The sequence below is a fragment of the Gallinula chloropus genome (assembly GCF_964237585.1).
Source record: "Gallinula chloropus genome assembly, chromosome: 17".
NCBI lineage: Eukaryota > Metazoa > Chordata > Aves > Gruiformes > Rallidae > Gallinula > Gallinula chloropus.
Window position 1 is genome coordinate 10230169 of NC_140102.1, and position 12545 is coordinate 10242713.

Sequence of the window (12545 nt, forward strand, 5' to 3'; positions counted from 1 at the left end):
TGTATTGTAAAGCACAAGTAATTCTCTACTCCAGTTTGTACAGCTCTCACAGACACTGATGGTGCATCTTGTAGGGTTTTACACATCCGCTCTGCTCAGGTTAGACTGTGGTGAGGAGCTCTTATGGCAGCAACTTATTTGGGATGTAGAGAGTTAGATCACAGCAGAACATTCTCTGCAGCATGTTCTTCTTGTCTCCAGAGAGCACACTGGAAAAGACTGAGATGTGATACAGATTCTTTTTAGGTAACCTGGTATAGAACAGGACAACATTCCTCATTTAATACTGCCTTTCACAGGCACTGGGTTGACTGGTGAAGTTTCTTCCAGTTTCTTCTCAAAATCATAATCAAGCCATCTCTTTTGGCTTTGTATGAATGGCACAGCACTGCTGATGGTTGCAGTGAAGAACATCTAAGTTTTCACAAAAAGTTTAAGTTTCTTTCAGTATATTTTTAAACTACTTTTTTTTTTTTTTTAAATCCAGCAATTTTGCATGACCAGACTGTAAACATTTCTGGAGTGTATTACTGTCCTGCTGGGCATGAGTGCAGCAGCAGATCTATTTCTCTGAAGAGGAGACTGGGCAAGAATTATCTTTCACTACCTAATGTTTATAACAGTGGCAAAATAAAATGCAATTTTTTCTCATTTGTGGTTGCTGCTATTTTATAAGGCATACATATACAGACATGGGCAAGAGAAGGTATCTCTGGTCTTGGAAAACATCAAGAATTTGAAATGTGCAGGATTTTGAGACAAGACCATCAAGAGCTGGAGTCCATGGAGCTGGGAACTGCAGATATAATTTTCATTTCTGTAGTTTGGAGAGAGCAGTGAGGGGCAGATGGAAAGAGTAGAACATGCAACCAAAGCCAAAAGTGCTGGTACCATCATAATAGTACCAAAATATTCTGTCATTCCTTTGGTGAGGATCAGAGAAAAGACAGGAGACAGAAACGAAGCGAAGAAGACAAGGCAGTAGAGAAGGTGCAGGCTAGGAAGCAGACTGAAGAGACTGGGCAGAGAGAGAGGCCTGGCACACACTGCTAGGATGTACACAGGTCCTCAGCTTGGCCACCTTTGTGGCTGCTCCCGTGAGTGAGTATTGTTGTGCCTTTCCCCAGAGCCCTGGAAGGATGGAAGCCACCTGCACCTAACAGCCCAAACACACCTGTTTGGAAGTTACACCCCTTTACTTGACACCCTGAGTTTCAGAGGCAGTCCTCGAGCACACGTGCCAGGAAACACTCACTCCAACTTCCAGAATTTCTCTGACTGTGACCTGAAATCAGGTATCTCTAAACTGGTTAAGCAAAGACAAACAGCAGTTACATTTTAATTGGCATAATTGGTTATATTTTAATTGATGCATTTAACAAATTGGTTAATTGTTACTGAATTAAAACACCTTCAACCAAAAAAGTATATGACACTTGTTCAGGTCAGTTTTCTTACCATGTGAAGTGTTAGGCAAAAATACATGCTGGAAAGAGACCCTCAGAGACTCAGTTCATATTGTTTACAAATCAAATCACCATGCATGGTTGGATTGATTAATAACTATCAACACCAGAGAAAAATAATTAGTGTTGCTGTCCTCAAACAATGCTCCTATGCACAAGCCAACTCTCACTTCCAACCCAGCTGGGGTTGGGATTCTTCCAGACACCAAAGACACGCATCATCCTAGCCTGGGGAACCACCAAGTGCAGCCACTCGACAGGAGAAGGAATTTCCCCCTGTGCTGTTTGAGTAACTTGTAAAAGTCTTTTGACAGAACCAGCTTGGAGACTGCTGGAAAAAGATGCCCTTTGAGACTTATGGATAAAAGTAAAGACAGAAGTTACTTATTTTACAGTCAGGATGTAAAGCTGACATTCAGCTTTCCAGCATCTACCATGTATTATTACAGGGACAGAGACTTGAACTTTGGCAGTGGCAATGGCTATTACCCTTAAAGTGTCAACTGACCCCATAATTCAAGAGTTGAAAGCACAGGCTTAGTCAGGCTTGGCCAAGCCAGGCTTCAGAAAGCTTTGCTGTATGGAGGCTCAAAGTAGCAGTCAGGGACTTTTCCTTTAAATGTGATAACTGATTATCCACCCTACGACCTGGGGAGTCCAAGCCAGTCCACTCTAGTTTGTGCCAGTCCCTGAACTTTGGCTTCCATCAGTGCCTTTTTTATTGTCCTTTACTCATCTCCTGCAGCTCTTACTGTGTCAGCTGCTGCTGGAGCTTCTCTTCCCTAGTGACCTGGCGTGAATGCACAGCTTGCCAGAATTACCCACTGTTTCATCAGTAACCAAGGCAATAATGACAAACCAAATAGCAAGAACTTCATGACAAACCAAAGGGAGTGTAAACACTGAGAAGGAACGAAATGACATGATGAAATATTATCTCAAACTCCTCTTTCTCTATATATAGCGTGACTTTTCCCAAAGCAACCAAAGAAAGCATCAGGAAAGACCTAGCCTGCGAGCGGAGATGACTGCCTTTGCATACAAGTTGGTATATGTTTCTCTTTTTTTCCCCCCACATAGAATTTTTGCAGTACACATTTGCTTCTTTCTGCTATTCTAAAAGACCATTTGCATAAATTAAGTACAGAAATAAAACAAATCTGAATCATATGTGGTTACAATAATAGTATCAGGTCAATAGCTGAGAGATACCCAATCTCTTGCAAGGAATTATTTTTTAAAAGCAAAGCAAAGTGGATTTAAGAGCACATTTATATTTAATGCCTGCTCCATAAGAGAGGGAGACAAACCAAGGGTGTTCAGAGCACAGCAACAAAAAAAAGCTACATGATTTGAAGGATGGTGGAGGGCTAGAGGACTGAACATTTCCTCCACAATAAAAGAGTTATGAATAACGAAGTACCTGAAAGATGTGAACACCAAAGGATGGAAAGCAATCCTTCACAGTCAGGGAAGTATAGGAACACAAACACAGGAAAGATAAAACAAAGCTCTTTTTAAAAAAACAACTTTAGGATTAACATTAAGTTTAAGAATCTTCATGGATTTAAAATCTATTAGACTGGAAGAATCACCAAAGAAATGCAACAGAGAAATCAAGCAATAGGCTTATCACACAGAATGGGGATGAGAGAAGAAATATGCTGCAGGTGCTACATGAAATTTGCAGTTAGAACAGGGCTTGATGATTTTCTTGCTGATGGGGAGCTCCGTGCTGATGCGTGGCATGTTTCGTTGCATGAAGGATAGTAGGGATGGTGAGTAGGAGAGACTGTGAATCTCTTTTCTTCCCAGTGCTTTGACAAACAGGAGATTCTTTCATATAGGAATGCACCAAATTCCAAATCTATTCAGTGCTGACTCCTCTGAAGCCAACAACGTTGCAACAGGGATTAATTTGATTCCCATTTGAGCAATGGCATTTGTCTGACTAGAAACCACCTTGTGGTTCAGCAGTCACTGTTCAGCAGCTTTGAATATGATCTGTTCCTGAGATAGAAGTGCAGCATCATGCCATCACTGCTGGGCAGACAGAGTACTGCTAGGACACTCAGTAACAGAGCAGAGGGAGAGGGAGGACGGGCTGTGCACGTATCACAGTGTTGTACTGTCTCCTATCAGATATAGTTCTAAGAAAGGGTGAATAAGCTGTAAATCCAGCAATGCCCTTCAGTTTCCAAATGTTCAGTCTCAGCCAAGTCACAGAGCAAAATATTCATTTAGATGAGATAACAAGTGGGAAAGGAAGAGGAGGAAGGATGAATAGATTGAAATTGTGCACATAATGCTTGTACATTGCACCATGCTCCTGCAACTGGTTACCCTATGATAGCACAGATTAAGATGCCCGAGGCTTAAGACAAAAGCACTGAAGTGTGTAACTGGGTTCTGGGAGACAGCTATGAGCTTTGTCTCTCCTCAAATTTCTCACTGTCCTGTGCTTTAGAAAGTGAGGAGGCAGGTGTGTGGCACGGCTCAAGCTGTCAGAGTTCCTGGAGGTAAAACAGGGCAGCTGGAGGCATGATGGAATAGCTGTGCCAGCTTGGTTTGCTGTTTTCATTTCCTGACAGAAAATGAGCTACAATCTCTTCCTCCTGGCTTTGGTTCTGGGCATTGGTGGAGCATTCCAGTATGGGTTGCAGGTCTCCATTATCAATTCTCCTGCTGAGGTAAGCATGGACAGCTCAAAAAATTGCACTATCAGCATGGATTTCAATGTTCTCATGCATTTCCGCCTCTGGATGTAATCACTGGCTTTTTCACTTCTGCTCTCAAAAACAGACTTATTGTGGTGTCTTGGTTTGAAGAGTAGCTGCTATTGCTCTTGTGTTTGAGGGGTTTTAACTTCTGCCTGGTGGGACAGAAGGGGAAGGGGAGGATGAGTGATATCTATAAAGTCAGCTGAGCTGAGGTTGGCACCGAAACCTGTAAAAGGAAAATGAGAAGAGGTGTCTGTCACCTTGAATGGTACTAAGGGCATTAAACTGATGCTATTATGACATTGGGAACCCTTGTCAAAATGCAGGTGCCATGGAGGTTATGAAGAGTAGGTCAGAGACCCCACAATGGGCCACATCAAGGGAAAAACCCTGATCTTACTGAATTCCACTGGAGTCAAACCTGGATTTCACCCATGGCACCAGACAGGATGCAGCAGGTAGACAGGAGACAGACAGGTGGGAATGGTGGGGGATTTCAGGTAGCAAAACAATCAGGCTTTGGCTCGTAAACAGAAGACCAACCTGGTACTTTTGTTAGCATCATTCCCAGTTGGTATTTAATACTGATGTATTTATTCACTGATTTATTCATTGCACCTTGTTGCTAAAACATTAATGCCAGGGATGTTAGTGGCAAAATCCCCTCTGATTTCACTGGGGCGAAGATTTTGATCAAGTTGTCAATATAAACATATTGAGAAGAGCAGTAAGAGAAGTAAAAAAGAGGTGCAATAATAATTATTCAGACATATGCTGGCTGAGTCAATTTTTTTTCTGTTTTTCTTTTCAAGTATATCAAAATTTTCATCCGGGAGACCTGGCTGAAGAGATACAGCTCTTCTCCCAGTGAAGAGATGATTACATTGATGTGGTCCTTTGTTGTATCCACTTACAGCATTGGTGGGCTTCTGGGGTCCTGCTCTGCTGGATATTTGTCTGTTAGATTTGGCAGGTAGGAATAATGGTTGCATTAGTCTTTCTGTTTACACCCTCAACTGAAAAAATAAGTGACTGTGTCTTGAGAAAACGTGGCTGTAAAGTTGCCCTGAGTGCAGCCCAGAGCTGCTTCAGCTGGAGAATCAGTTCAGTGAAGACAGAGAATAACAAAATCTGCCAATGAACACAAAGAAAATCATCCTCTCTCCCTGATAAATTTCAAAGTGATTGCAGTCCAGAGAAATCACATGAGGAGTACTTGGATTTTAAAGTGAATTTCACAGACAACTTCTCACAAAGCTTGTTCTTCAGTGCAGATGTTGGCTCCGTTAGAGGCATCAAAAGCTTCAACTAGCTTATCAGTCCATGACAAAGTCTTCCCATTCCCATTTCCCATTTACTTCACTGCAGCTGAGCTCAGAAGCCAGCACAGTCTTTAACTATGGTACAATTCATGGCACTTCTGTCAGGCTGTAAATCACACAGAGACCATATTTATGCTCACATAAATGTAAATGAATTCCAGGAAGAAGGCCATGCTGTTTGCCAACATCCCAGCTCTGCTGAGTGCAGCTCTGATGGGACTCAGCCGGCTGTGTGGATCTTTTGAGATGATCATTGCTGGAAGACTATTTTCTGGAGTGTGTGGAGGTAAATTAACATTCCTACCAATTGCATTACATAGCGACCGAGGGTCAGAAGAATTTACCAGGCTGAATATACAACTCATGGATTTTTACAGAACTGTGCAGAGGGCCTGACTGCTGAATGCATTTTTAACTAAATAAGAAAACACAGACATCATTAAATTAATTGTGTGGTGTCTCTATTTCTCATTCTTTTATCTTTCCATCCAATCCCTACAAAACCATTGCCAACCTGTGAAAAAGCCAGCGTGCTGTACTTCAGGGGAGCATGCTTGCTCAAACAATGTAACCTCTGTTTTCTGCTGGTGCTGACACTGCCTTCCACATTACAGGCAAGGGAATGGGTTTCAAGCTGGGCAATTCTAATTTCCCTATGCCTCAGAAGTTGAGCAGTTGGACAAAGATAATACTAAGTAGCCACAAAAAATTAAGAGAGGATAAATATTAATTAATTCACTGAGCAAAGGGAATATATAGCATTTGTTAACTTCTTGGTTTCAAGCACAAAATAAGGCACACGGCATCCTGGCTAGACACTGAAATTTGTAATCTGGGATTAAAGGGAGCAACAGCAATCCCATATGTGTGGCTGTAGGAAACACTGTAAAAGAAGAACCTGATGAAGAACAGATTTCCCAGGGAAACATACTTGCTTTATGAAATACTTAGCAAAGGCACAAGGCCACAGTACTGGGAACGTCCTGCATGTCACACAGACTCTTACTTGACACGTTTAAAAACGTGTCTCAGAGCCAAATCTGAGATGCTTTGCCCATGATGGCCTCTCCAAACACCTGGCCTGTGGGAGTTTGGGTTGCTCTAACAGTCGCTTGTCACTGCAGGTTTAGCTCTGAATATCCATCTCATGTATGCTGGGGAATGTGCCCCACGGAAGCTCCGCGGGCTGATCGCCATAACAGCTTCTACTGCCATTGCCACTGGAAAGTTTGTAGGATTTGCTCTGGGTCTCAGGTAAGGGGGGGGTCTGAGGCCCTCTTAATTTATCCTGTTATTAAAATATATGCATGTATCAGTGCACACCTAAGGATAGGCAAATGAGCACTATTTTTAGACAGATTTTCAAGGTACCCTAGGCAGCCAGACTGTATTAGCTCAGCACAAATTCCCTCCTTAAGTGAACAGGAAACAGAAATCACACAAAATAGTTAATCCTGCAGAACAGTCCTGCTTCCCAGCAAAGACAGATCAAAATGCAGATAATAAAAACCTTTAACAGATTTCATTGGGTTTGAAAGAAATCAATCTTTTATAAGAAACAAACTTTACTTTTTATTTCTTTAGAAAGAGCAGGGGACTTCAGTTCCATCCAAACTTTCTTGAAAATACACCTGAACTGGCACAGCCACTCACATAAAACACATACATAAAACCAGAACCCTGTTGTGGGTCCATTCCCCCAACACAGGCCCCTCCTGCCTGTCCCATGCCAAAGATGATCCTTTCTGTTCCCTGGGCACACAGTATTCTCAAAGCTGCTACTCAGGACACTCAGTACCAAGCCGATAACCTGTGGATCTTGTTGTAATTGCAACTTGAGACACTTTAGATCAGAAGGAGAGGGATCAGCAGGTTGTTCAGCACTTTTGCAGGAGGGACACTTGGTCCCTGTGCCCCTCTGGTGTTGCAGGAGGACACAGTCAGCCTGGCTGTGCTCACTGCTGGGCAACAGTGGCTGTGCTGTAATTCCTGTGCTGCAGGCAGCTCTGCAGGGCTCTGCTCTGCCACTGAGATTGTCCTTTTTCTAGTCCGAGAAGTGTTGGAGACTACTGGGTGTGAGCTGCCAGGACACATGCAGTGAGGCCAGAGTCTGTGTCTGTGTGTCCTCACATGGCCAGTGCACTTGGTTGCTCATCTCTTTCTCTGCTGGTTTCGTTTCAGAGAAGTTCTTGGGGTAGATGCGCTCTGGCCTATTCTCATGGCAGCCAACGCGCTTCCTGCCCTCATTCAGCTTCTCACCCTCCCCTTCTTCCCAGACTCTCCCCGTTACCTGCTCATTGACAAAAAGGACAAGGAGGGGTGCATCAAAGGTAAGAAAATGGCTCACAAAGTATTCATTTTAGCCAAAAGTGCAAAAAGACCCAGTATAGCTCCACATGAGCCTGGAAAAGAGATGCAGGTGGGAAAAAGACTCTTGGCCTTTTGGCTCTGAAACCACCTACTGTAAGGCAGCCTCCTCTGCTTTGATGGTAGTGCACTCTTGGCACTATTATTTCGCTTGCCCTCTGCCAGGATCCCCCAAGGGATGTGGTCACACAGAGCTCTGCCCTGAGCAGTCAGGGTGCAGATGACTTCTGGCTCTGTGTAAGAGAGGGATTCTCTTTGCTGTCATGCCATATCCATAAGCATTCCAGTTCTTCAGTAACCCTAACAGCAACTGCAGACATCATCAGAGAAAGAGCCATTAGGAGTTTTTAACTATGGAAGGAAAGAATTCTTTGGATGTAGACTTATTTTTTAATGTAGGAGCCATTTTTCCTTGTCTGTGTGTTGGTGAGTGCACTAGACCTACGCCTTTAGCAGAAGGTTATTCAGGGAAGGGTTAGTAAGAGTTGAGGTGTGATTGACATTGAAATACTGTGAGCCACTGTGGCCAAAGGTGAAGTTGTGATTAAAATTTACAGGTTAAAATAGATAGTGATGAGCTGGATCTGTGTGTGATCTGAACCCAGATCTCTAGGAAGTTCACATAAGCAAAGAGCCTGAAGCTCCAGTAAGACACTCAGGCAAGGCAGGAAGCAATCCTCTGAATTCACACCTGTGCTGGGACCAGAAGTCATCTTCTCTCCCCCTCTCCTTCCAGCTGTGAAGCAGCTCTGGGGAGATGGTGACCATATGGCCGAAATAGATGACATGATGGCAGAGCAAGAAGCCATCCACGGAGAAAAGGCGAAGAGCGTTTGTGACCTTTTTCGTGACAAAGCTGTCCGTTGGCAGCTCATCACTCTCTTCCTTGTCTGCTCCTGCATGCAGTTAATTGGTGTCAATGTGGTACGTGTGCTACTTTTTTCTGATCTCTAGATTGCTCCCAGTTTCTTGTCATATATACACTTTACAATGAGCAGTAAAATGCTTAAGCAACAGTGGCTGTAAGAAGGGGATCTCTTGTTACTCTTCATTATGATCTTTTCCCATGGAAGTTTGGGACCTGGGATAAGTTGAGAACTGTGTTTTTAGCATGTGTCATCTGAAGGTATCTGTATGAGTCACCCTGTTATGATAAGAGGATGGAAGGGGATAAAATAAAACTTCAAATACAGACCAAGTAAAGAACAGTGTAACCTCCTCTGGACCTCAGAACTCCAGAATGCTCTGGCCAAAATTGTCCAGGTTTGTCATGGACACTGACAGTGCATTTCCATACTCTGACTTCTTTGGGTTCCTTTTAAATTCTTTAACTTTGCACTGTCTCAGATAATAGACAATTGCAAGATCCTAGTAATGTATGTGTCAGTTACTGGTATATATTGTCTAATACACCTTTTTCTCTGGAAACCTCCCTCTCTGTTTCAGTGGAATGTATAGAGTACTGGAGTAGTTACTGTATAAAATGAGCCTATAGTAAAAGCATAAGGTTCAAAATCCAGATCAATTTTGAAAATTCAGAAAGACATCAAGATTCCTAAGACCCCCTTCTACCCCTCCTAGTGCAGCAATAACTATTATGAAGGAGGACCAATTTCTTAAGCATTGGGAGTGCTTACATCTGGAAAAATACAGACTATCATAATCACTGCAAAGGCTTTCAGAGGATGTAGAAAGATAATTTAAACAGTTTGTTCAGGATGTACTGCCCACATTTCTGTATATTTCATGTATTTTCATCCAAAACCTGTGAGACACTAAAACACGTGAAAGGTGTTGCTTACCAACCTGTAACAGAGGACAAAGACTAGTGCTAAAAGCAAGCAAAAAAGAAGAAAAAGGTTGTATTTGTTACTGAGTTCAAGACAGAGCTGCTAGTAAAAGCTGTTCTGCACAAATAAGTCTCATGAAAACACTGGAATCAAGAAGAAGATTTTATCTTTTGCTAAAGCCTGATTAGTTATTTTCTGTCAAAAAACAGAAGCTAATGTAAACATGGCCACATGGGTACTATCTTCACACCTTTCTATTCTTTCCAGGTTTACTTTTATGCATATAATGTCTTCATAAAGGCTGGAATCCCCCCTGCTCAAACCCACTATGTCTCCCTGGGAGTTGGGATCACTGAGATCCTTACCACAGTTCTGTGTGTAAGTGGCTGTAATGTACATTTCTCTTCAGTCTTTAGAAACTACTGCAAAGGGAGCTGCAGGAATTGAACTCCTGCAGATCGACCATCATACTTGGCGCTGATTATGTAAACTCCTCTCCACACACCCTGCAGACATGGGCATTTTTGTTCAGTTTGTGGGAGGACAAGAGAGTCTTTTCCTCAAAATCATGATCCAACCTGAGTCAGCCTTGTGAGTCACGGTTCTCCTCCTAGGAAGGGTAGATAACAGTCTTGGTGTCCACTTGTCAATAGGACTCATGGCTCCAAGAGTCATGGGAAATAACAGTGCATGCATTTCCACTTTGCTGTCCTCACTGGCTACCCTTTGCCTGCAGAGTGCCACTCAGGTCTCCTCTGCCTGGGCAATATTCCCTGCAGTCCTGCACCTCCTCAGCTTCCCCCTGCTCCCTGCAGCTCCTGGCCCCACTCAGTCTCCCCAGATGCCTTTACTCACCCTCCCAGAGGAGGTACCACATCCCGGGCCCTGACTCTTCAGAGATGCCCTGCCTGGCCAGTGAAGGTGGCTGCTGGAGCATCTGAGCAGTGCCTGCCTTCAAGGGCTGTCCTTTGGAGCTGACAGCATGTCCTCCTGGTTGCAGGCTTTCCTAATTGAGCGTGCAGGGAGGAAGACGCTGCTGTGGAAGAGCTACACTGTTATGGCCTTGGCTTTAGGGCTCCTCACAGTCACGCTTTCACTACAGGTAAGACCCTATTTAGGCATTAGAGCTGTGAACCATCTTCATGTATTGTATGACAGATACCGTTACTATTTCTCTCCCACCAAATCCCTTTTTAGCAGAAGTATTTTTGTGACTACCCACCATACCAACAGAGGTCTGTTCCCAGCCATGTACAAGCAGATTAAAGTCAATTGCTTTACCCAACCATGACTACTGCCAGGACTATCTGAAAGTAGAGGCAACAGATGTCTGTTGAAGTTGACATACTTAGCAGTGATGAATGTTTCTAACAGAGATGGATAAATAAAATTTTAATTTCTGATTTTATTTGCTGTTCATTTCCTACCATAGGATTCCTTTCCCTGGGTACCATACTGCTCTGTTGCACTCATCTTTATTTTCATCATGACCTTTGGCATTGGGCCAGGTTGGTATGGTTTCATATACTCATTCCTTCCTCGCTGCAGCCTTTAGGAGAGGTCCCAGGCATAGCTTTTCCACAGTTAGCATGCATCCCCACTCCTGATTTAGCACGGGGGTAAATGTTCCCCACTGTACTGTGGTAGGATGTAAAACTTCATTTCATATTGCATTCCTACATGCCTTCCTCCTGAAGAGCCAAGCAGCACCTCAAACACTTCCAGGTCAGTTAAAACCATTAACTTCTGTGGCAATATGAAGTGTGAAGCATGTTGCAAAATTTCTTAACTTCCTTTTTTCTCCAACATTTTTTTCAGCTGGAGTATTATGTCCCTTGCCCACAGAGATATTTATTCAGTCATACAGACCAGCTGCTTATGTTTTTAATGGTGCTACAAACTGGATGCAACTCTTCATCCTTGGACTTCTGTTCCCTTTCATTGTGGTAAGCAAAGCAGGGTGTCTTGGGGAACTTGGGGAACCCTTCTGGAACCCCAAACATGCTTCTCTTTCAGCAATTCATGCAAAGGATGTAGCCCAAACTAGTCAAATTTCTTATGGCATCTTTCTTTTTACCCAGCAAACACATTTTGTCTCTTTCTTTCCCTCTAGGAAGGACTTGGTAGTTTCTGTTTCATCATCTTCCTGACATACTGTCTGTGCATGGCTATCTTTGTCTTCCTGGTGATGCCAGAGACCAAAGGAAAGACCATGCTGCAGGTCATGGAGGAGTTCAATCGCCTGAATTACCGTGGAAAGAAGAGACAGCCAGCCCTACAGCAGAGTAACTGCTCACTGACGACTGTTACTAGACTTTAATAACAAATTCTCCACTCCACATTTTGCTCTTGTATTACTGTAGTGCCCAGAAGCCTCACAAAGGAAGAGAGAACCCATTGCTCCACAAACAACACTAATGTGTATTTTTAAAATATTCACCTGCAGTGCAGGATGAACTTGGGTCCCTCCAACTGCTGAAATAGGAGCTGCATTAAATCCCCCACATTAAAAAAACATTAAACTGTGTATAAAGAAGTGTAAGTTCAGCTGTGTAAACTGAACACACAGGATCTGCTATTCTTATCCAAAACCAGGACTCCACACCAGGAATTGAGTGTGGAAGGTTCAGATGTACAGACAAGGGAACTTCAGTCTAGTTGAAAAGAAGTGGTTAGTTCTTTAATCTGGGAGAAGAAGAGTAGTTTGCCTACTAGTAGACAGAATCAGTTTGCAATGTTCCCCCCTCTTACAAGCAGAATTGAGAGCAAGTATATGGTATAGGAGCAACCAGAGTCTTCTTGAGGAGCTTATGACCACACTTCTGTGACCTACAGCACCATCTTCATCCTTTTGGGGTTTTTTTTTGGGGGGGAGGTGGG

At 43.2% G+C, this 12545-nt stretch overlaps 1 protein-coding gene across 1 annotated transcript; it reads left to right on the top strand.

The window, feature by feature from the left end:
- Nucleotides 1–4060: 4060 nt before the first annotated feature.
- On the top strand, nt 4061–11985 carry LOC311198208 (solute carrier family 2, facilitated glucose transporter member 11-like; the record flags this gene model as incomplete). Its single annotated transcript, XM_084272108.1, has 11 exons — nt 4061–4156; nt 4999–5159; nt 5670–5794; nt 6633–6762; nt 7690–7838; nt 8612–8799; nt 9933–10043; nt 10666–10767; nt 11098–11173; nt 11484–11611; nt 11779–11985. The coding sequence occupies 11 exons, from the start codon at nt 4061–4063 to the stop codon at nt 11983–11985; spliced, it is 1473 nt and encodes a 490-aa protein (XP_084128234.1).
- Between the last annotated feature and the right edge of the window lie 560 nt (nt 11986–12545).